At 48.0% G+C, this 25,330-nt stretch overlaps 1 protein-coding gene across 2 annotated transcripts in view; it reads left to right on the plus strand.

Moving 5' to 3' along the window:
• Positions 1-25,330, plus strand: part of DDX20 (DEAD-box helicase 20) — a 440,715-nt gene that overhangs the window by 80,528 nt on the left and 334,857 nt on the right. The window contains exons 3-5 of one of the 2 annotated variants that reach the window (XM_069633316.1): positions 7,479-7,647; positions 13,764-13,878; positions 13,963-14,105. In XM_069633316.1, coding sequence (XP_069489417.1) covers positions 7,479-7,647; positions 13,764-13,878; positions 13,963-14,105 — 427 coding nt within the window. The remainder of the gene's footprint in view (positions 1-7,478; positions 7,648-13,763; positions 13,879-13,962; positions 14,106-25,330) is intronic. The other variant, XM_069633317.1, reaches the window with a different exon arrangement.

Consider the following 25,330-nt stretch of genomic DNA (forward strand, 5'->3'; position numbering starts at 1 on the left):
CGATTGTGCGAAAAGGTGAATGGGTGGTGTCGGGTGAGTGTGTTGAGTGGATGTTGTGTGGGGAGCGGATGAGCGTTTGGTGTGGACAAATAGTGTGGAGCGGACGAGTGTGTGGAGCAGACGAGTGTGTGGAGCGGATGAATGTGTGGCGCGGATGAATGTTGTGAAACATGAATGTGTAGAGCGAACAAATACACAGTGCGGATGGGTGTCTGGAACGGATAGTCACGCAGAACAGACAAGTAATATTATCAGGCCAACGAGTAGTATGTTTTGCCGATGTGTGTGTAGACGGGACGAGTGTGTAGACGGGACGAGTGTGTAGACGGGACGAGTGTGTAGACGGGACGAGTGTGTAGACGGGACGAGTGTGTAGACGGGACGAGTGTGTAGACGGGACGAGTGTGTAGACGGGACGAGTGTGTAGACGGGACGAGTGTGTAGACGGGACGAGTGTGTAGACTGGACGAATGTGCGGAGCGGACGAATGTGCGGAGCGGACGACGTTTAACCAGACAAATGTGTAAGAGTGAACGAGCATGTAGAAAGGACGAGCGAGGAGGGCGGATGAACGTCGAGAATGGATGAGCATGGAGAGCGGATGAGTATGGAGAGCAGATGGGTGTGGAGAGCGGATGAGTGGAGAGCGGATGAGTGTTCTGAAACAAACGAATACGTGGAGCGGACGTAGGAGTGGCGCAGATGAGCTGATGGAGCGGACGATTGTGCGAAAAGGTGAATGGGTGGTGTCGGGTGAGTGTGTTGAGTGGATGTTGTGTGGGGAGCGGATGAGGTTTTGGTGCGGACAAATAGTGTGGAGCGGACGAGTGTGTGAAGCGGATGAATGTGTGGCGCGGATGAATGTTGTGAAACAGATGAATGTGTAGAGCGAACAAATACACAGTGCGGATGAGTGTCTGGAACGGATAGTCACGCAGAACAGACAAGTAATATTATCAGGCCAACGAGTAGTATGTTTTGCCGATGTGTGGGTGGACCGGGTGATCGAGTATCAAGACTGTACGAGTGTCTAGACGGGAGGAGTGTGTACACGGGAGGAGTGTGTACACGGGACGAATGTGCGGAGCGGACGAATGTGCTGAGCGGACGACGTTTAACCGGACGAATGTGTAAGAGTGAACGAGCATGTAGAAAGGACGAGCGAGGAGGGCGGATGAACGTCGAGAGCGGATGAGCATGGAGAGCGGATGAGCATGGAAATCGCATGAGTATGGAGAATGGATGGGTGGAAAGCGGATAGGCGGTGAGAGCGGATGAGGGTGGAGAGCGGAGGAGCGTGGAGAGCGACTGAATGTGGAAAGCACAGAGCAAGTGTGGGGGGCGGATGAGTGTGGGGGGCGGATGAGTGTATAGAAAGCGTTTGAGTATACAGAGCGGATGAGTGCGTAGGCAGACAGGAGTTCATGCGCTGGGTAGACTGGAATGCATGCACAAGAAAGACAGGAGTGCACACTTATGGAACACATGAGAGCATGCGTGAGGCACACTGGAGAAAGAATAGGTCAAGCAAGCATGAATGTATAGGACAATCCCGAACGCCTGAAACGAACAAAATGAATAGAACGGACCTGCCCGCTCGGAACTGCGTGACATACATAATATGCTTTGGAATGCAGGGAACATTTGAAAGAGTACTTATCATAACACACCTCACGCTTACCTCTCCCTTACACCACCACTTAACTAGAACACAGAGATACTATGACACCATTCGGTATAACTGTTCTCATATCTACATCTCCCGCTCATTCCACAACACTCTAAGTAAACATTGCTGGTTTCACACCCCCCAGCCAGGCGTTCTCCTCAGGCCTAACGCAGCCACACTCGTCCTGGATAAAACCAGCCAGAGCGAACACATACTCCTGATCTCTCAACCACCACACCTACCGCTAAGAAGCAGCTACCACCTGAATTCCGCACCAGCTGCACACATACCTGGTGCACACACGCACTTTTTCACTCTCTTCTCTCTACTGACCCGAACTTCGGTTCCCGAGGGCGTTCAACCTACCAGCGCCTTCAGACCATACAATGGTATATAAGGCGCTATATAAATGCAAAATAACATAACATAACAGATGTACTAGCGAGAGTACACTTCTACAGAGTCAAAGAGGATATAATGCAAGAAGCCACAAACTCCCCTCGCATCCATTTGAGAGACTCCTCCATCACGCTGTACCAAGATCTAACCATGCTGCTGCAAAGGAAGTCTCTAAAACAGTTGACGGAACGGTTGCGGGAAAAGCAGGTACTGTACCACTAGGGTTTCCCCACCACGCTGAATGTTAACCTTGAGGGCAAGCAATGTACCATGAAAGAGGCAGAAAAACTACTGAACCAAAACCGGGAGGACGACAGCAACAAAGGTGGCGCAGATTCCAGTGGTGCCTCACAGAAAAGCGCCATGAAACCCTGTATTCAGGTGGACGGGAGGCAAAGGTTAGAGGGCCCAACCAACAAAAGCAAGAAAAGCGATGGACTGAAACGGAATAACTCATCTGAAAACGAGAACTACCTACTCCAATTTCTGCAGCATTGAACTACCAGGAGAAACTCCCGGTGCTCATCAAAGAACAGCATCTACGAGACCTGCAGGGGCCAGGCAAGTCACCCCCTGGATTGAAAATATCGAACACTCGCTAAAGGGACACAAACGGTTGAGGATGTAATCCTGAAATGCACACAGAGCTGGTGGTCAGCGCAATGACCTGCTGAATTGGCACGCCTGTAGTATTCTACCTATGTCCGGAAGCGGCACAGTTGTCTCTACTAAGGTTGGTTGTCGGGCTCTGATCCGGTTGCCCTGGGGTTTGCGTGTTGTGGCCTGGGCTCATGTGCTCTTTGTTTGGGGGGTGGGGGGTGAGGGGTAGGAAAGGATCTTGTTGGGTGGAAGGTTAAAAGGAATGAGCAGCAACAGGCAATCACTTAAACAGCAATGCAGGATGAAAGCAATATGGGGCGTTCTAATTTCTACCCATGGGGCAGAGACCAGAGTTGGGGGGGGCCGATGGGCTTGACAACACAGAACAAACATGTCAGCTTATTATACTAAATAACTATACATGGTGACCTGAAATGTGCAAGGTCTTAAATTTCCGGGGAAGCAGAAATCGGTAGAATGTAGACTAACCAAGCTCTTCGCCGATCTAGTCTGCCTACAGAAAACACCCCCTGGCAGCCGAAGAGAAACTTACTAGCAGGGGTGGACTGGCCCATAGGGAACTCTGGAGATTTCCCGGCGGGCCTCTGCACCCTGGGCCTCCTTTCTGTATTATTTCCAAATGTTCTCATAGGAAAAGCATTGGGCTTGCTGAAAAGGTGTCATACAGGGCCACTTTGAACTTTATTTCCAGGGCCTCTTTTGGTCCCCATTAATTATTTCCAAGGCCTCTTTTAGTTCCCAGTCCAGCCCTGCTTACTAGTAAAGGGTAATCTGCTTGAGCATGCCCTAACCTTTGCCTCATATTCTGCCCAACAGTGCAGAAGACCGCTTCCTCTGCACCATCATGCCAGACATTATCACATTCCCGGAGGGCCGACTGATCATAGGAGGAGACTTCAACCTGGTCCCTAACCCAAACATTACAAAACCCTGTCCACCTTCAAGGCAAGATTACGCTCCAGAAATAGGCTTCGCTGAATTTTTGAGGGAAACAGGGTTGGTTAGACATATGGGGACTCTGGAGTCCATGACTACACATTTTACTCTTACGTCCACAAAGGCCTCTCTAGAATGGACTTAATTCTTATGTCAGCGAGCTGTCCCCCCTGCCCCCCCACTTTCCTTGAAGAGGTTCAAATTCAACCAAGAGTGCTGTCTGTCCATTCCCCAGTACTGACCCGGGTGCGAGTGCAGGTCCTCCCAAAACAGCCACAAAGGCACTGGAAGTTGCAAAACTCTGGTTACATGTCTTTATATTGAGGTGATGTATAACGAATGCCGAAATATCCCATTTTTTAATCTTCAAAACCTTTTATAGTGAATGCATTTATTTATTTATTTATTTTTTTGGGTAGAGTTTTTTTTTTTTTTTAATGTATTTATTATTTTGGGCGACCTGACCCCCAACAACCCCCCACCCCACCCCATAACCTCCAGTTCCCTCCCTTAAAAACCCATCCCGACTGGTTCCCAGAATATGGTAACCCTTTACCCCACCCTAAATACATTCATTATAAAGGTTTTCAAGATAAGATTCATTACTTCAAGATGCAGTAATTAATGAGAAAATAGATAAGGCCCTCGTTTTGTTATTTCAGGAAAGATTTCTACGTCGGATGCTCCGAGGCAGTGATCTGGGACGTCATGAAACCAGTGGTGCGGGGGGGGGGGGGTTCTGATCAATTGGGCCACAGCGTAATGGAGAGCCGGGCAATTACAACAAGCTAGTGGTGGAACTGGAAAAGGTATTCAAGAGGCACCAAACCACAAAAACTGGGAGAGAGCTCAAAAAAGCAAAATGCACCCTGGAAATGCACCTAGCAGACAAATTTGCCCAGGCACTAGCATACACTAAACAATACTATTATATGAACGGTGATAAAGCAAACTGGCTCCTGGTATATAAACTAAACAAGTTACTTACTTGAAACAATATCCAAGCATTTGGGTGGGCCATATGGAACGTTGCTGTGCTGAGGGTGCCACAAAATGTGGGCAATCTTTGACCACCACAGGGAGGTCCTGTCTGGGGCTCCAACGGAGAAAGCGCTGCAAACCAGTTATCTGGCCGCTAGAGGTAATGAGCCACCCCAGCTGGACTCCCTCGAGCTCCCCATCACAATAAAAGAGGTAACGGAAGCAATACAATCCCTGAAACGCAGCCCCAGGCCCTGATGGGTTCATGGCGCGAAAAAAATGAATACACCTACATCTTAGCCCCTCAACTCGTGAAACTATTTAACTCCTTCCTGACCACAGAGGGCATTACCCCCTCCATGGAGGAATTTCTCCCCAACTTCGCTCATGCCAAAACCAGGAAAAAATCCATAGGACTGTTCCTATCGACCCATAGCATTACATTAATGAACAATGATGCTAAAATCTTCTCTAAAATCCTGGCACCCAGACTTGCGAGGGTCCTCCCCGACTAATACACCCAGACCAAAGCGGGTTAATTCCAGGCTGCACCACGCAAAATAACATCAGAATTACCGTAAACTTAATTGAGAGCGCCTCCAGGATGGGGGTCGAACTGGCAGTAATATCGCTCGACGCTCACAAGAAATTTGACATATTAGATTGGGGCTACATAAGCGAGACGTTACCCACTTTGGGTTTGGCCCGAGATTCATCAAATGGGTCCTTGCCAAATACCAACACCCCTCTACATCCCTGAGAAAAACTCACTATTTCTAGAGGCACAAGACCAGGCTTACCCCCCCCTGTCGCCTTTAATATTTGCACTCTCCATGGAACCGTTTGCGTCCAGAATCTGCAACAATCCACAAATCCAAGGCCTACGGGTGGGCAGCAAATGCTATATGGTCTACATGTATGCAGACAACGTCCTCCTTTCCCTAACTCAGATTGATGGCTCCCTGGAGGCTCTCTGGCTGGCAGTCTCGGCATATGGACAGGTGTCCGGTTTTGGGGTCAACTAGGCGAATTCAAAAGCCTTGGGAGTAAATATTGGGAGTAAATATTTCACAGGGGCGCAGAGAAGCACTGAACCCACAGGTCCCATCCCCTGGACGATTTCCCACATCGCCTACTAGGGGATTTAGATACCAAACCAAATCCAGCGAGAGTACCAGGCTAATTTCCAACAGCTATTCAGGGACCTACTGAATGTCCTGGAGCGCTGCCACAAACAAGGGGTATCGTGGCCTTGGAGAATTACGGCCTTGAAAATTAACTTCGTCCCAAGGCTGATCTACGAGAGCCTTGCCCTACCAGTCACCATCCCAGAGAGGGCTCCAAAAGTAAAAAAAAGTGGTTACTGAAATACATATGGGGCAGGAAAAAAAACACCTAGCCGGGAGAATCATGCTCCGGGGCGAGGCGGGGGAGGGGTGGCCTTGGTGTTCAAGACGTCTTCAGGTACTGTCTTACAGCACAACTATCTCACTCCTTTGCCTGACAGGTAACCAACTCTGCTGGAAGCAAATAGAGGAAGCATGGAGCCCATCTTGGCTCGCAAATCTACCACACCTTGCAACATCTCGCGGGGGGTTGGGGCTGCAGAGGATCATTGGGATCCCTTTGCCCGGTACGGAACAACCCGGATTTGACTCCCGGGATCAATCCAACGGGGTACCGTAAACGGCGGGAAGGGGGATTAAGTCAAATTGCTGATTTCTTCACCAACGCGACCCCACTATCCTTTGAGTAATGTAAAGCAAAATTTCGACTCCCAGAAACAAAGGTTCCGATATGCCCAGCTCAGGCCCCGGATGTCACGACACAGAACAAGAACACACTTGGGCAGAGAACTTCGCACTCTAGAACACACACACTAACATCAGTGGCTCAGAGTGGGAAAATCTCTTTCCTCTACAAACTCCTAGAGAAAGGCGACCCCCACCAAGAAAGAACTACATGGGGAAAGGTACTTGGCAAGAGAGCTGGGGTTTGGACGACTGGGGACGCATCTGGTCCCGTATGCATAAAAGTTCCAAATGTGTTAAGAATAATGAGGCGGAGGGGAACATATATATGTTACATCACCCCAGAAATTTTGAACAAAAGCAACCCAGCACTAGCTCAACAATGTTAGACGGGTTGTAAAGCTACAGGCTTACTACTTAATCTCCTGTGGACATGCCAAAGTCAACCCAATTCTGGAGGGAGTTCCTAGAACATATCCGGTTGATCACTGGGCTGACAATACCATGGGATCTAGAAATTATACTACTGGGGGACACTGGTGATGGAGCATTCCCACTGACTGGGCACCAATCACCATTGCCTGACTGGAAGCAAACTGAAAGCCCTGTACTTACGATGTGGTGGACGAAATGTTGGGACACCGCAGTGGCAGAGAAAATATATGCCTCCCGCCTGGTAAACGTGGGAAGATTTTACAGCACCTGGTCTCCCGTTTCTAGACTATGCTGAACAATTCCTGGGGATTGTCTGCTAACCACCTGCACTTCGTTGGTGCACGAAAAATCGATCTTATCCCCTCCCAGCCCCTCACCTGGTGCAGAGAGCCTGCAAGCCTCACTGCAATACCCAGACCCCCTATGTCCCCATCTCTGTCACACCAAACCCAAAACCATGCAATAGAAGCAATCAATATCAGCTCACCACCAATTCCTGTCAATTAAATGTAATGATTAACATTCTATGCAAAATGCTGTCTTCTCCCTTATGTATTTTGATTGTATGTTTCTCTGATTCCACTCTTTTAATACATGTTGTAAAATCCCAATAAAATACAATATTGAAAAACATTGAACAAAAAAATGGACATTCTTGAATATAGCTTTCATTATTTTTATTTCAGATTCTTGTGTTGGCTCCCACCCGAGAAATTGCTGTCCAAATCCACTCTGTTATCACAGCCATTGGCATGAAGATGGAGGGGCTCGACTGCCACGTCTTTATCGGAGGAACACCTTTACAGCTTGACAAGGCTAGACTCAAGAAGTGTCATGTGGCCGTCGGATCCCCAGGTCAGTGCCTCTTTGTCACCTCATTCTGAATCGGATTCAGTTTTCAAAACCATCAGGCGTATGTTTAAGGATGCAAGACTCCCAACATATAAGAAACAGCATATCGGCCCCTTTTAGAGATTGTGTTCTGAGAAATTGGATTTAACCACCGTTCTTATTGTGGGGGGGAAAATGGAAGCAGATAAACGCTGCAAGCTCACTAGAGATCCCATGTGATCTTTTTTACAGGTCACTGTTTTTGTACATAACCAAATCATTCCCTTGCACAGGCCTCTGATTGCTTTCCTTTCCTTATTACAAAATACATATAGTTCTAAAAATCAAAAATGTGAAATTTAAAATATTCATAAAATTAAGAGGAAATGGCAGACTTCATTTTGCAAGAAAGAATATTTAGTAATGGTATGGCTCAACTTGTTACAATGCTAGGCTATTTTTAGTTCTCTTTTTTTAATATTAATATATATATATATATATATATATATATATTTATTTTTTTCTGGAACTGTGCCAGATATCCAGGTCTAAAAGATTGCTCGATCGGATATGATAATTGAAACTTATTTTTAATCAGGATCTATCTCAGAAAAAAAGAAATTCAGCCCCTCTCCACAAGGATCCCTGCAATTTTAAAGTGTAGCTACCGCAGTCCGTGTGCATGATCGCTGTGTACAAAATGCTATTTAAAGTGCGTTTCTTCTCCCTGGGACTGGGATTGCTGAACCCTCATTAGTTGGTAGGAAAAAGACACTACTAGGTTTTTCTGTTTTTATATAAATTTCTGTTAACACTTGAAGGTTTTTATGTCCCGCTAGAGTTGGCCTCTTTATACAGATTTGTCTACACATAGTTGCGTGCAGCTAATTGTCCGGTTTCATTCCTTAACAGTAGTGTTTGTTTCGGAGGGTCAACAAATTCCAACATTTTGCCTTAAACGGGTAAACCAACATAAATGTTGAATGGTAAAATCATATAGCAACTTTTGGTATACTCAGTCGCCAGTTGTGCCGTATGTTTTGGAATACCTCTCTGCATATTTAGATGGAAATTTAGGCGAGAATTTTCACGTGTGATTTTTGGGTGCCGTGTCGCATGACTGTGGGTCTAACAAAAAGGTTAACTGAGAAAATAATCAGTACTAGTGTAAAATGTTACTGCAACCATTACTTAGATGTGCTGTGTGCCAAAGAGAAGCTTGAGAAAGGTGTACCTAAATCTTTCTTTCAAGCCAATGTGTAGTTGGAATAGAAATTTGTTTGCGGTTCGATAAAATGATGGTCCTCATGATTGGTAAATATGGAAACCGAGTGGGGTTGATATGATGCTGGAAATGCATTGGAGGGACTGGGCCTCCATGACCTTGTCTTGTACTCCATTACGTGTGTTCTGTGTTGTTTTCTGCTGAGTCATGTGGGACTCCTGGCAGTGCAGCTCTTCCTCTTTTTGGTTGTGGTGAACAGAGACCCTTGGGATACCCTTGGGGCACTCATGGGTGGGGGTACAACCCTGTAGCCCTAGTGTATGTCTTTGGGCACCTGTGAGTGGCCCAGAGAGCAGGGTATGGGCTTGTGGCAGCTCCAGTGTGAATTTCACAGGTGTCTTGAGTATCCTCCATTTTGGGATACTCGGGCCCTGCCAAAGGAATCAGTTGATTCCTTATAGGAGACCACCTGGCCCCTGTGGCCTCTTGATTTCTATTGCCTGTTACCTTGTTTTCCCAAACTCCTGGGAAGCCATGACTCTGTCCTTGCCCCGACTGGCTGTTGGGTGGAAGAACCATATATGGTATTGTGGGGAAGTCCAGGCGAGACTGGCTGGAGCCTTCCCTGTGACTGTATGCTGTGGGTACACCCTTTGGGTGGGAAATGGGTGAACTGAGTGTGTGACCAATATGCATTCCATGTTATGGGTGTCTGGTATCTGTGTGTGAGACACAAAGAATGAGACAGGCCGGCCCGAAACTGACATGAATGCAGTGTGGTGTGCTGAAAGGCTGGGTGCTTGCCCCAATCCACATTGCTTGTTATGGGTGTTTGGATGGAAGAGAATGGCCTGAATGCACTGTAAGCCTGATTGGCTGGCTGGCTGGCTGGCTTGCTGCCTGTCTGCCTGTCTGCCTGCCTGCATGAATGCCCCTCTGAATGATTGGCTGCTTGAACTTGGCTCAGCAGTGTGAATGTGAGACATAACAGTACATCTGGGGACCTCTGCCTTACCAGAATTCTTCAGCAGTTGAAGTCGAAACTTGATGCTTAAGCTTGAAGCCCAGCTGGAAGGAGATTTTGCTTCAGCTTGCTGTCGTCAAAATCCTAAAACTGTTGTCTGTCAAGAACTGATCCAACCCGGGACCTAGCTAGGAGACCTCTTCCCGAGCTACGATGGAACATTGTGCAAAAGCTAATATTCACCAAGGAACCCTGGAAGCCAGCCCCGAAAGACTGTCAACCGGAGACTGGGACTGCCAAGGAATCCTGAAGTGAAGCACCCGGACATCGAAGTCCATTGTCGTTGACCAGGGTTCGGAGGTTTGCCGTAACCACTGGAAGCTTGTCCAGTCATGTTGTACAGAAGTGGGGACAGCTTGACGCTGTGCTGCTCGATGACCGGAGCTGCGCCGCTCCACCTTTTGCTTAAGAACATTTAAACCAAGGACTCCCTTGCCATCACGGTCTATGGCTTTGTCCCGCCGGAGAAAGTCGAGGTCGTCGACTAACTGAAGAGAATCCACCAGTGGGTTTCCTGCCACCCAAAGTCCAAAAAGACTGCGACAAACGAGCTGTGGTCGAGTCCATATTGCCGAAAATCCGACGCCCTCTGCGATGCCTACGTCCGTCATCGAGTCATCTTTGCGGCTTCAAACTCTTCATCGAGGACTCTCGATGAGTGTTCACCTTCCGAGGACTATAGACGCCCCGTGGCTCCTGCTTTAAAGGGAGTTCACCCCCGAGGGATCCGCTGACAAAGCATCAAAGAAACACTGCTTGGGTACATTGGGGTAGTAGAACATTTTAGCAGGAAACAAGACTATGTTAAACCTATGTGGACTGGGCTTGGTGATGCACTTTATTTACAGGTTGGCCAGGTTGGGGGCGGGGGGAGGAGGGATCCTCACACAGAACTATTTCATGTAATTGGGACAAAGTATTCTGCCATTGTTAACCTAACTTGTCTTCCTTCCTATGTTGATATACATTAAAGTTTGATTTGTATGCCATTAGAACGGTCAGCAATTAGTGCATTTTAAAGGTCCAGAGTGAACTGTGGTACCACATTGAAAAAGTGTTATTGTATCGGCTTCAGACCAAGGCACGGAACAGAGTCGGCCCTTTTGGACCTAAAAATCCAGATGGACAAGGCAAAGGATAAAGGCAATTTAGCCATTCCCTTACTGGTAGATCTTTCAGCAGCCTTTGATCTTGTCGACCATCAGATCCTCACGGAACATCTGACGACCTCAGCGGCCTTCTTTAACCAGGTGACTGCCTGGATCCAGTCCTTCCTAGCCAACCGAACCACCTGGGTCTTCTCCCCGCGTTATTCAACCCACCCCATACTCTGTGGCGTCCCTCAAGGTTCATGCGTCTCTCCGATCCTAAACAATATCTTAACCAAGCTATTGTTTGACCGCCTTGATAACGTGGGCGTCGCGTATACAAATTATGCTGACGATACCCAGGTTCTCATCACCCTATCGGGGTGCTATGAAGAGGGCTCCACAAGGATCAACAACCTTTACTTGAAGATCCAAGCCTGGAAGGCAGAACACATCTTATGCCTCAACAACGAGAAAACTGAGCTCCTTGTTGGCTCCCAACCACGGCTAAACAAACTAGACCCCCCGTTACGCTTCTGTCAACCTAGACGGTAACCTAATCACAATGGCCAAAGAAATTAAAACCCTTGGTCTATCTAGACTCCACACTCACGCTCAAAAGACAGGTGAACACCACAGCCTCAGCTTATACAAATAAGCTCATCAACGCCTGTAAACCCTTCCTCTCACCATCCAGCTGCATTACTCTATCCAGAGCGCTAGTGCTCTCAAAAATTGACTACTGTAATACTCTTTCCCGGCACCTCAGAACGCAAACTGAAGAAACTGCAGGTGCTTCAGACTAATGCCCTCAGAGCCGCCCGGAGTATCCCGCAACACGCACACATCTCCAGCATCAGACAAGATGCACACTGGCTCCCTGTACGAGACAGAATCCCTCTGCCGCTCCAATGATGCACCCAAATACCTGGCAGGCAAGTTCCTCAATCACACTTCAACCAGACCAACCAGAACACTGTACTCTCACTGCCTATCCGTCCCCAAATTCTCCCTAAAAAAAGCAGGTGGCTCCAGCTTCCCTGTCCTAGCTGCTGAACCTTAGAGCAGAACCCTCCTTTTGGACTTTTAGAGCCAAAACAAAATCATGGCTCTCCAACAAAAATTCTGCTTAATGTACTCATCTCCTTTGTCGACCATGTAACCCGGTCTACTGTACTTACTGTTTTATTGTATGTTGTATTGTTTGTCTATACTATGCTGTAACCTCCTTTAAGTCTCTGGTGCCCAGCTACCCCAGGGTTTGGCACGGGGTATAAATAAAGAAACTAAACTAAATATATTGAAAGAAAAAACTTTAAGGGGACGTCATGGTTTAGTTGCACTAATAGAAAACCTATGAATTTCAATGAAAAACCTTTGTTAAAGGGACGTTATGGTTACAAGTAAAACCGAAAACCACTGAAATTCGCCAGTTATGATAAGTTAAGCAACCATATCTCGCGCCACCACCGTGCATGCATTGCTAAGACTAACACCTAGGGCATCAAAGATGAAATTTGCAGAAAAATTCAGAGAGGGCCATATACTCGTTTCACAAAGTTTGGTGAAGATTTGTCCACGGGGAGCAAAGTTATAAGCCACCCAAAAAGTGCTCTTCCTATGGGTTTAGCAACTTAACCATAACTACATGGCCGCTACCGCAGGCCATGTAATATGATATACTGTTGACACAACATAGTGTGTGGACGTTCCTTTGTGGGGTGTTTGGGGGACTATACTATACTGTACTTAAGAACCAGTCTGCATCACCTCCTGGGAGCTTAAGCCTTGGTTGATTGTCCATTTTTACCTTGTAGAGAACCTTGGCTGGGGTGCTCTGTGATTCTACTCTGCCATATAGAGGGCAGGAGTGCAGATAACCCCCACACCCTCCATTCTTTACAGCTGCATGAGGTAATTTTGGGAGCATAGCAGTGAGCATGATGTGAAAGAAGAGATTTTGCTTCCTAGGTACAACAGTGATGTGGGCGGCACCCCTGAAAGACCCATAGATCACCTGTATTTTTTGTAAGTAGAACAGGGGTGAAGAAAGTTTCAATATTTCATAGGAAGAGACCGCACCTGCCCCGCCCTCTTGTTTGATCCCTCACCTGCCTTGCTCTTTTTGTGTCTGTCATCCGACCTTCTTTGCTGTCCCCCTCCTTTTATTTCTCGCTCTCATTCGCTTTTTTTTTTGTTCATTTTTTTTTCTTGTGCGATTACCTCCCTTCTATTTTCTTTCCTGTAATTGAGGGCTCAAAGGGAAAAATCACTGTATTTGGATGGGCACAACTCTACTTGAGGCAGACCACTATGCCCTGCTTTTTGGGGGGTTGGGTGGTGTTGTATGTAAAGGCAAATTCAGTGGTTGTTAATGATATATGAAAAGGAAGTTTTTTTTTTCTTTTTTTTCTTCTTTTTTGGGTTGTCTAATTTTGAGTGTATTTAGAATCACAGCAGTCAAAGCTGGTTTTTGTGGTGGTTGTGGTGGTTGTGTTACGCCTCTGTTTTTTTCCGATGAGTTTTCTTATCAATATTTTTCCACAAAACATTTATTTTTATATTTGAGAGGGTCCCCCTAAACCCCTACCCCTTTTGTCCCCCTTCATTTTTCGATGGGATTTTCGATTAATATTGTTCATAAACTCATCGGGGGGGGGGGGGGAACAAAACTGGCGGCAAAACTGTACACCATGTTAACAAACAGTCCTAATGCCCTATCGGGAAGTGCATAAGTGCACATTTTCCTGTAATTGGTTCAAACACCTCTCCAACCTAATTTGAAACTTTCTGCTTGTTGTAGGACGAATCAAGCAGCTGATAGAACTCGGCTATATGAACACGGGCAGCATTCGCCTGTTCATTCTCGATGAAGCCGACAAACTCCTGGAGGAAGGCAGCTTCCAAGAGCAAATCAAGTAAGATGCTGCCAAATAAGGTCTTGGCTGTGACTGGGCACCTGAAGCCCCTTTAACCTTTTCCCCATTGTCGCCAATTCTCAGCTGGATCTATTCGTCTTTACCAGCAAACAAGCAGATGTTGGCTGTCTCTGCTACTTATCCCGAGTCCATGGCCAATGCACTCACCAGGTACATGAGGGACCCCACTTTCGTCAGATTGAACGCCACGGATCCTGGTCTTATTGGTGTGTATAAATGTTTACAAGCATAGCAATTTACATATGTTACAATGTCCTTCAGTGTGCAGTATGCTGTTCTATGCCTCGTCTAGACCGGTCAAGCATTTATTTTCTTTTTTGTTTGGTGTATAGAGGGCTTGTGTCTACAATTACGGCAATGATTAATGAAAAACTGTTTTATTTGTGGTTTTGTGATGGTCATTCTATGCCCCTTCATGTCTCTGCCATTTAAGTGCATTTTACTTTATTTTTTATGATCTTATGTGATCTTATTTCTCTGTTTGTTACAGAAACTGTTTCTGATCTTAAAAATAAATTGCTCTTGGATGCTTTATATAGGTTGAGATGTTTGCTTGGTCAGTTGTTAGGGGGAGATTTGTCAGGGGGAGATTTGTCAGCTTTTGTGCTTAATCCCCTCTCCTAGTGCGACCCACAGAACTTTTTGCTGAACTTTTTCTAGTTCTTCTGAATGAGGGGAGCCCCTCCCCTCATTCGTTCTTTTTTTGCTCTGATCATGGGACTCTTGTTCTGTATGTTTTACTTGATTTTATGGAGTCCTGCTTTCCGCTATACCTTTTAAAGGAATCTGTGTTTCACTTTTGCAGCACAGTCCTTAAGAACTACTGTTCTCGGGGATAGGGAGATACTTTTTATACTTCCAAGCTTTTCCTTTTGAGAGATCAGCACACACCACCTTATTTTGGAGAGCTGAGGCGATACCTCGTATCCCCCCTTCTCTTTGTTCCTGTAACTTTTACAGTAACAACCCTATGGTTATGGTTGGTGCCGTGGATGTGTTCTACTGACTTTTTCTTAATCCAACTTTCCACTGCAGGCTGTATTCACAGCTGCGGATATGTACAGGAGGGCATATTATTCCTTATTCCATCATGGTGGCTCTTTTTTTCGCCATTTCCTGTTTGGTTCTTTCTTATTTGGCATTCTACCATCCAGGTACGAAGAGGTGGTGGGGGGGGTGGCGGGGGTAGGGGGGGGCGCGGGGCGGGGTGGAGGGGGACATCCTGATGTGAGTTTTGTCTTCGGTGGGTGTTGGACATATTTTTCATGTTTATGCTTCAGACATTTTTCTGACACCCTGAATGAGTGGAGCCTTTTTCCACTCATTTATTTTTCTAGGTTCTCTTTTGGAACTCTATTCGTTGTATTTCACCTGTACTATGCAGTCTATTTTTTCCATAGCTCTTAATGGCATCTGCATTTTACTATTGCAGCACACATTTTATGGGCAGTGTTTATGGGGACCCTTAGTGTCCTCCTTTGAGGTTCTTTTCTCTATCCAAGTGTAACTACAGTTCTTATGGATAGAGAGATACTAAGCAGCTCTCCTAAAACCTTATATTATGAGAGTGCCACACACCACCTTAAGTGGAGTGCCAAAGGGATACCCAGTCTCCCCCCCCCCCCCCTTTCTCTCTGCTCCTGTGACTTTCAGTCACATAGAGCATCTCCTAGTTATTGCTGGTGGCAGTGGACCTGTTTTGCAAACTGTTGTCTAATGTTTGTACCGCAGGCTATGTCCATATGCTCGGTAGTGCACAGTAAGGACACCCAAGTACCAACTTGGGACCTCCCTTCTTTTTTCACCATTACTAGCGTGGTTCTTCTTTGTTAGCCCTTCTTCTACCATTCTGGCAGGGGGAGATGTGGGTGTTTGTGTGTCTCTTCGGTTTGGAGGATAGCTCGGAGGCAACTTGTTCGCCTTGCAAGCTAGACGACACGGAGCAACACAAGTTCGATCCCCGGGTCTGCGCTTAGAAACCTCTGGGTATTAAGTGCGTTATAAATGACCTATCTTCTGATGCTTGTTAATCTGCTTCGAATCACATGCTGTGCATATGGTGCGACATCCAGTGGTAACCGCAGAGTATTGCATCTTGTCTTTCGAAAAGGAACGTCGGCATAGGCATGTCTGTAACACTATCCCTATAGTGACGTGTGTAGTACACAAAATCCCTCACGCGCCGAGGTCCCTCAGATTGTTTTTTTCCGCCCAGATAACTGGTCGCCCTGTAGCGGAGCTCTTACAAGAGACATTGTTTATCTTACCGAATTGTCGGAAGATCTTCGACGAAGACTATGGGGGAATCGTCCACGGCTGTGGGTCCCGGCGCCTAAGATCCGGCGTGCGGACTTTCACGTGGTCGGGCCTTCTGGCCGACCTACACAGTAGGGAGAGTGGGCTCAGGGTTTGCCATATTGCTATTATGTCTTTCCTCTTTTCCACTGCTTTCCCTTTTGGTCTGGTCACCCTTCCCTTCTGCTATGGAAAGGACTCCATTTAGATTCTGCCCTGTTTGTAGCGTCAGGTATCCGTGGAAAGACGAGCACACAACGTGTAACGCTGGTCTCTAGAGCACGACGAAAGGTGGTGTTTGCCGTGTAAACTCCTTAAACCTAAGACCGCTAGGGAGCGCCGGTTAAAGCGGTGGGCTGCGTACGGCATGTCACGCGTGGAGCCTCCTTCCCCTGCCGCGACACCAGCCGAAAGTGACGGGTGCACGTCGGATGACCAAACGTCCAACGCTGACGTTATAGACCTTGAGGTGGATACTTCTAGGTCCGCCACGCCCGTCCCGACCCTTCCAGGCTCGACTCCGGTCTTGCTACAGAGACCACCCCCGGCAACAGGGGCGTACAGTCGCACCACACCAAACACACAACCCATGTGCCGTCCTCGACGACATCGTCGAAGAAGGCAAAAGTGCTAACGGGGCCACCGGAGGTTTCGGCGGTACCCTCGGATCACTCTGATCCAAAGCCTTCCCTGCACCCACAGCAGCGCATAGCGACTGGGCATAATAAACATAAAAAGGGCGCTACTCCCCAAACTACACGCGTCGAAGCTTCTGGACAAGAAACTTCGACAGCTTCCAAGGCCCTTACAGGCCTGAAAACTACGACTAGGCCTCTACCCGAGAAACCAGCCACAGGCCCTTCTGGTTCCGTGGAAGGATTTCCGTCACCGACACATCATCGGAAGCGTTGTCTCCCGAAGATTCGGCGACTATCCGTAAGAGTATCAATAGGATCGCATCGGCGGTGGGCCTAGTGCCAGTTCCGCCTAAAGTTATGGGCCAATCCGCTGAAAAGTTTTCAACAGATTGGACTATGATCCCGAAGATGCTTACGAAGATAGCCAAGTGCCCCTCTCAAGCACCCTGAGGAGATCCTCTTCTCACCTTGGGGCGGAGAACACGATTCCTACTCAGTTAGGTCCTTTTGGGTTTCCAAATGGACTATAGAACAATCCGAGGGGTGTATGGATCGGCTGCAGCAATTTTTCATGGCTTCTGATCAGCCTCCGCCGAAGAAGGCTCGGGTAGACCCTAACCCTCAAACACAGGATGTCCAACAACAAGTCGATTATCAGGAAAACGTCCAGATGGACACGTACAGGGATATCTACACCGAAGTAGAGGAGTCCTCTTTTCTCGACAACTATGGGGAAGATCAAGAAGCAACGGACAACTGGGAGGAGGCCCAGCAAGAGGATGAGAACTCTATCGTTTGCATTGACTCTCCCCCATCCACCCCGGCTCGACATGCCTCCCCGGTGAATGATCAAATGGCTTTCAACTCTGTTGAAAAAAGCTGCAGAATTTTTTTAAATTGCCACGCTTGAGGCCTTGCCCGAACAAGAGTTCGCGGCGGACATTATTAATGGAAAAACCTCCGGCAAGCCAGTCTATTCCTCTCCTGAATTCTGTAAAGAGACGAATAGCCCCATCCTTGCTCACACCCGCTCACACTAGGGCTGTGAACCCGAGGGTCGAAAAACGTTACCGACCCTCCCCCACCGATCCTCTGTATATCAAAGGACACGCGGTCCCGGACTCGCTGTTAGTGACCAGCACTCGTAAGAGGGAAGGGGTTCCCCTTGCCACGGGAGAGTCACCCCCGGACAAGGAGTCCAAAAGGTTGTATGCCTTAGGCAAACGGGTTACGTCGGCAGCAGCCTATACCGTTAGGATTGCTAATAACACAACGTTACTAGCAAGCTACGCTGACGCCCAATGGGACCTGCTCCGGGATGGCCTTCAAGAGGTTCCAGAACCAGCTATAGCCAAGCTTCTCGCCATTGTTTCGGAGGGCAAACTCATCAACCAGAATGTGGTCAAGAACACCCTGGACACTGCAGAGACAGCAGGCAGGGCACTCTCCTGAAGAGACACGCGTGGCTGCGTACGTCGGGCTTCAGATGAGGGACTCGAGCATCTCTCATTAACAAGCCCATCGAGGAGACTAACCTCTTCGGGAAGGCGGTAGACGAAGCGTTGGAGACAGCCAAGAAAGAGCACGAGACTATTAAGTCACTGCACCAAATTTCTCAAACCCTCTTCACAGAGGGGTAATAATTCTCGGCGGTCCTTTCGAGGACAGGCCTGCGCCGCTCAGAACAACTATGACACGGGCAACTTCAAGTCAAACTTCCGGAAGCCCCACCTACTGCCCCCAGAGGGGTCAGAAGCGCGGCAGGAACAGAGGCAGAGGCTCCAATGCCAGAGCAGCTTCAACCTCAGGTCAGAAATGACCACCAAGTCCAGGTCCCCTCCCATGTCTCCCCGGTCGGGGGGCGATTAACATCTTTCCTCAAGGCATGGGAGGGGATAACTTCAGACCAGTGGGTCTTAAAGACTGTCGCCAACGGTTACTGCGTGGAATTCGCCCAACCTCCACAGTTTAGACCGCCGAAACGACGCCTTTCACCGGAACATCTACAGATCCTGATTCAAGAGGTGGAAGCACTGCTGGGAAAGGACGCCATAGAAGCTGTCCCGATTCTTCAGGTAAACAAGGGTATCTATTCAGTGTACTTCCTTGTACCCAAAAAGGATCTCCCCATGCATCCTGTTCTAGACCTGCGCCCAGCTAACAAGTTCATAAAACCACAGAAGTTTTGCATGGTAACACTGCAGGAGGTGATTCCATTGCTGAAACAGGGGGACTTCATGGCAACATTGGATATGAAAGATGCATACTTTCATATTTCAATGTTGCCAGCGCACAGAAAATACCTAGTGTTTGTGATCCAGGACACACGCTACCAGTTCAAGGTACTCCCCTTCGGCATCGCCTCGGCGCCAAGAGTGTTTACCAACTACTGGCAGTGACAGCAGCACACCTGTGCAGACTATCAGTTCCAGTTTACCCTTACCTCGACCACTGGCTCATCACGGGGGACTCGTTCGACGTTTGTTTTTCGAACTCCCAAAAGACAGTAGACCTCCTTTTCAGTCTGGGATTTTCTATCAACGAAAAGAAATCCAGCTTCGTCCCCAGCCAGGTAAAATAGTTCCTGGGGGCCCTAATTCGGACGGAAGACGGTCTGGCCTTCCCTTCCAATGAGAGGGTTCAGAACATGCTCTCTCAAGTTCCTCAGTATGTAGCCGGTCGAGAGGTGACGGTACACAAAGCCATGTGATTGCTAGGGATGATGGCGTCATGCATATACTTGGTTCCCCACAAGCGGCTGCGCATGCGACCCATGCAAGAGTGGCTCAACAGCCAGTGGTGTCAGGCCAGCGGACAATGGGAAGATCTGTTGTCTCACCAGCCCTCGTTCTCTCTCTGCAGTGGTGGTCAAGAGAAAACCTCTTGAAGGGGGAAGACCTTCACCACCCCTGCAGTGGAAGCCACTCTCGCAACAGACGCGTCCCTCACGGGGTGCGGGGCTCACCTGCTTCAACAGACAGCGCACAGAGTGTGGTCCCCTCAGGTAGCGTCCAACCAGATAAATTTACTGGAGCTACTAGTGGTGTTCAAAGCATTGAAAGCCTTTCAGGAGCAACTGCAAGGGAAGACGGTGCTGGTCCTAACTGACAGCACTACAGCAATGTATTACCTGAACAAACAGGGGGGCACTCAGCTATCCAAGCTGTCCCAAAGCATCTGGATATGGGCTCTCAAACACAAGATGTTCCCGATATCTCAACATGTTCCAGGGGAACTCAATCTTCTGGCAGACGTACTTAGCAGAGATTTTCCTCTGCCAGAAGAGTACGAATGGCGACTGCACAAAGACATTGTATCCAACGTCTTCGCAGAATGGGGGTTTCCAGAGATCAACCTGTTTGCTACTCAGGAGAACGCCCAATGTCAAGATTATGCCTCCAGGTACCCCCAGAACCGATCCAAGGGGAACGGTCTCTGGATAACTTGGTCGGGGAAATTTGTCTATGCTTTTCCACCCCGACTCCCCTTCTGAACAAGATAGTACACAAGATGCACCAGGAACCAGTCACGATGATTCTGGTGGCTCCCATGTGGGTCCGCCAACCTTGGTTCGCGCACCTGATGGAAATGTCCCTCTCCCCACCAGTCGTCATTCTAGGTCTGATTCTCAGGTGGGACAAGCAGTACTAAGACCTCTTTTCTCTACTGTTCCTTCTCACTACCCACCTCCAACTCCGGGTACTGCTCGCTAGTCTATGCACAGCATGTGATTCTAAGCAGATTAACAAGCATCAGAAGACATGCATTACTTACCGTAAAAGCATTTCTGATGATTGCATCTGCTTAGATACACATGCGCCCTTCCTGCCTCCCCGCTCGGGGTGGAAGGAACATAGACTTCTTACTACTTTCTCTCTTCATGTACTCACTCACTTAGCCTTGGGCTCCCTCATGGCAGAAAAAATACAATCGGAAGGACCTCGGCGTGTGATGGATTTTGGGTACTACAAGCGTCACTATAGGGATAGTGTTAGACACGCCTATGCGGACGTCCCCTTTCGGTCCCTGAAAGACGAGATGCAATACTCCACGGTTACCACTGGATGTCGGACCATATGCACAGCATGTGAATCTAAGCAGATACAATCATCAGAAATGCTTTTACAGTAAGTAATGCATGTCATATCATAACCCTTGGGTGTCCCCACCTAGGCTCCAGAGTGTCTGTGCAGGAAATGGGGAGGGGTTTTCTATCCCACTGCCCTTTGTCCACCAGAGTGCCTGAATAGAACCATCTCCCACTGGGGGAGGGAGGGGGGTCTGGCTGCCCTGATTGGACATCCAAATGCCCATCCTATAAATTGCTGAGAGAGGGATTGCAGAGGAGTGTGCTGGAACTGTATACAAGGTAAGGCGTGAAAAGAAAGTCTAACACTGGAAGCTGACCTAACAGAACAGAGATGCAGACCCTTTGCAACACCGTGAAGCGACCACTGCTGTCGCGTCCCTGTTTTCTGCGTGACACAGGAGCTCCAAAGAGGACTACTCCTTACCTTTGGCGGGTAGGGAACAACCAGTCTCAAGACTAACTTTGATTTGAGCCATCTCCCGAGGTCCTCTGAGTTACCAGTGCTGCAGAACCCCAATACCGGGAGACCTGTTGTTGATTTCGAGTGCATCATCGTGAAAAGGCCGAATCCATCAAAATGTTTGCTGTGCCCTCAAGGACACTACAGAGATCTGATCCAACTCGCCTCGGACTGCAGGAAGCAGAGGAATGACCAGGCGAATCACGTTCTTTGTTGGTGCTGCAGAAAAGGTTCCAAAACCAGTGACCAGAGATGTTGCTGAAAGTCGTGCCAGAGATCCTCCCTCGATACTGCTGCTGAGATCCCTTCCATTGTCCTGCCTTCAGTCATCGGATAAAGAAATCTGAAGGTCTGGACGAGAGCTGCAAAATCGCAGAGCATCCACCGCAAATGTTTTGTTCGAACCTCAGGTGCTGTTGGAGAAAATAGGTATTGCTTACCTGATTCCAGAAAGTCACACCAGAGCATTGGGTGGCACATTGAGGTGTCATGGACTACCCCCTCTTACCTACTAGTCAAGCTGCTGCTTGTGTCCCTTTAGAGACCTTTAACAGGGTCTACAACGTTAGTTAAGCCTTCTTGTATCTTCCTTCCTAGAGACTAGAAAGTATCCACAGGAACTCTTGATTTCTTCAGCTTTGCAAGATTTTAAGCCGCAACAAGCTGCCTTTTTAGCTGGGGTTGTGTTTTTGACATTGACAGACTTGCTGTGCCGCAAAACTGCTTTTTAGAACCTAAAGCTCTGCTAGGATAACACTAACCCAATTGTTTTCCTTCCCAAAAATCATGATCTTGTATGTGTATGCAGACTAAATGACCATTATTACACGTTATTACCAATAGAACTGTCAAACTCCTGTAACAATTGTATACAACCAGCATCTACCAACTAAGAAGTGACCCTTTGAAAGTATTGAAAAGTATACCTATAAGTCTTTAACAGTGACGTGTGTGTGTGTGTGTGTGTGTGTTATCTAATCTATATTTTAATTAAAATGTATTTGTAAGTGTTTCTTTGATGTGCATTACTGACTGGGTTCAGTGTACTTGCCTACTGCTCACATCTTCCTCTTAAAATGAGCCTGACTACTCTGCCACTGTGCGAGTCCTTGAGTAGTACAGACTGATACTAAGAGTTGGGGGTTCGACAAACCGCTGGGATAGCTTACTAAAGTCTTACCTCCTTAACAGCGGGAATCCTTTGTGTAGCCCGTTGAGCTCCAGTGTGTCTCCAAGAACTGTAAGCACGGTTGTATCCCAAAACTCTGCTGTCCTTTGCGTGCTGATGTGCCTGAAGCAAACCAGTTCCCACTAGGAGGGGGGATGGAGCGAGGGGACGGAGTGGCTGTCCTGATTGGACAGTCACCGCCCCTTTCTGTAAACTGCGAATAGAGTTTGCAGGGAATGAGTGTGAAATCTGGATAAAATATGAGGTTCTTGAGGCAGAAGGCAAGTTGAGCCCTGGAACAGAAAATCCGAAGAAGACTTCCAGTACTGCTGTCCTGAACCCGTATTGACAGAAGAGCTCTTCCCTTTGGCTGATGTGACAAACTAGACGGAAGACGACCTGCAGCAAGAGTCATCCCCTGACATGCTGTGACCTCCCAGGGCTGCAAACCGCCAATAACAGGAGACCTCTGACCCAATTGCAGTGCATCGTCATCTTGTCATCAAATCCTCCCAGAACTTTGAGATCCATTGGACCTTCAGAGGCAAAATGATTCTCCTCCATCCCTTCGCCAGTACAGGACTGGAGAATCGAGGCAGATTGACTGGGTGGTTATCGTTCACTCTTGAGTTTGTAAAAAGGCGCCAAAACGACAAACTGACGTGGGATTATGAAGAATTCCTTGCAATGAGTCCTTGTTCTTGACTGCTGCTGCGACCTCACTTCCATTTCGTCATCACAACCAAGGAACAGGAGACTGAGTCCACTGCTGCCGCACAGGAAAGAATCCGGCTGAATCTTCCTCAGCACGCTTCAGGTTATGTGTGGATCAGGGTAGTACTTCACCTCAAGCCAAATTGTTGCGCCTGTATTACTAGAGTGCCGTATCCGGTGTTTGCCCATACCAATTGCCCAGGCCATATGCTTGTTCACCCCTCGGCTCTTCTACCAATCAACTACAGGCCAATCTCCAACACCAGATTCCTGGCAAAACTCTTCGACCGCACTGTTTACTCACAGCTCGATTGTTTTGTGGAATCTCAACAATCTCCGTCTGCGACACGGAACGGAAACCACGCTGATCTCCATCTGGCATGACTGCAAAGTGACTACAGACTCTGAAGCATGCGCAGCTCTTACCCTTTTCCCCGTCCCCCTTCACCCCTTTCCTACTTTCCTTACCTCTGCACCACCAGTGAACACCGGAGTTCTACTCTATTCCCCCCCCCCCCCCCCTCCGACTTCCTGGCCACCCTTTCTCTGCCCCTCAGTCCCACCAGCACTGTAAAAACCTTGGATGCACAATGGACTCTGACCTAACTGTCTCTCCACATCCAAAGCCTGTAATTTCCACCTCTGGTTTGTGTATCCTCATTTACAGAACAAACTGGCTGCAGTTATGTCCCTTGTCCTGTCCAGACTTGACCATGCAAACTCCCTCTACCTGGGTGCACCGGCCTACCAGTTAAACTCAAAAAAGTACAAAACTAAACTGCCAGACTGCTTCTCACGTTGGGACAAAGAGGACCACATCTAGCAGGCTCTCCGCACAATAAAAACTGGCTCACAATTGGGCTCAGGGCTGCCTTCAAATTCTTATGTATCGCCCACCGGGCCAAATTCCTACAAGGTAAGATTATTCCTTACCACCCGACCCGCACCCTTAGGACAAGCACTGCCCTCCTCCTAGTGGTACCCCACCTCCTATTTAAACAGGATTGGAGTATCAGCCTTGTCAATCCTGGCACCAACTTTGTTGAATTCACTGCCTCTCCGCATCAGACACAGCGAAGACTACTTAGTCTTCCGGAATGGACTCAACATCTGGCTCTTTGCCTAAAAACGCACAAGAGAACGCAGTGAACTTCCTGACCTACCACCACTACCGAGACCTGGCGTGGTACCCCGCTGGATACAGACCCCGTCATAGACTGTCGGGCCTCACCATATAGAACGCCACTACCAGAGCCTTGCCCAGACACGAAACCTGAAGCGTAGCCGCACCAGGACAGAATTTTGTACCTGACTGAATTTATTCATCTCCTCGTCCACAGGAATTGCATACGTTCTAAGGCCTAAAGCTACCTATGGACCTACATCGGGTGCGACTGTACTAGACTCGTAACCCTTTCACCAATAACACTCATGAGCTTGGATCAAGGCTATGCAATCTTGCACTACACTATCAGCCCAAGAAGGCACATGCCTGCTAATTCTATGCACCTAGAAATCCAAGAGCAGAACTATATACCGGGGGTCGTCTAGCAGTCATTCTGCTAAGCACACCTACCATTGAATGTATATAGCAGAACTACCCACCGGTTTTCTATCTAGCAACAGGAAATGCCTTGCTTGATAATCCTACACATTTCCAAATCTCTGTGGAGAATTGTACAGCAAGGTATGTCTCAAGCACTTATTCCTTACTGACCCCTACTATCTGGGAATGTCCAAGTAGAACTACCTATCAGGGATTCTACTTAGCAAACTGCCGACCGAGGACTTCGCTTGCAACTGCGCAATAACATGAGCTTTGGGGCAGATCTGCCTGTCAACACCCATTAGTCTTTGACAAAATAATTTGACCCATTGAGAAACGGGGAGATACCACGCCCTCGACCGACATTGGAAGCTTAAAATGTACGCTGCCTGAGGAGCGCTCTGTACTGCAGCACTTCATCTTTGCCAGCCTCACAGCAATTCCAAGATGGCCACCACCATCAATTGAGCACTGAGGGGCTTCCTGAGGCTGCCCCACCCACTTCTGCTGCCTGCAAGTG

This window comes from Ambystoma mexicanum, chromosome 13, assembly GCF_040938575.1.
Source record: "Ambystoma mexicanum isolate Mex_15411 chromosome 13, UKY_AmexF1_1, whole genome shotgun sequence".
Taxonomy (NCBI): Eukaryota; Metazoa; Chordata; class Amphibia; order Caudata; family Ambystomatidae; genus Ambystoma; species Ambystoma mexicanum.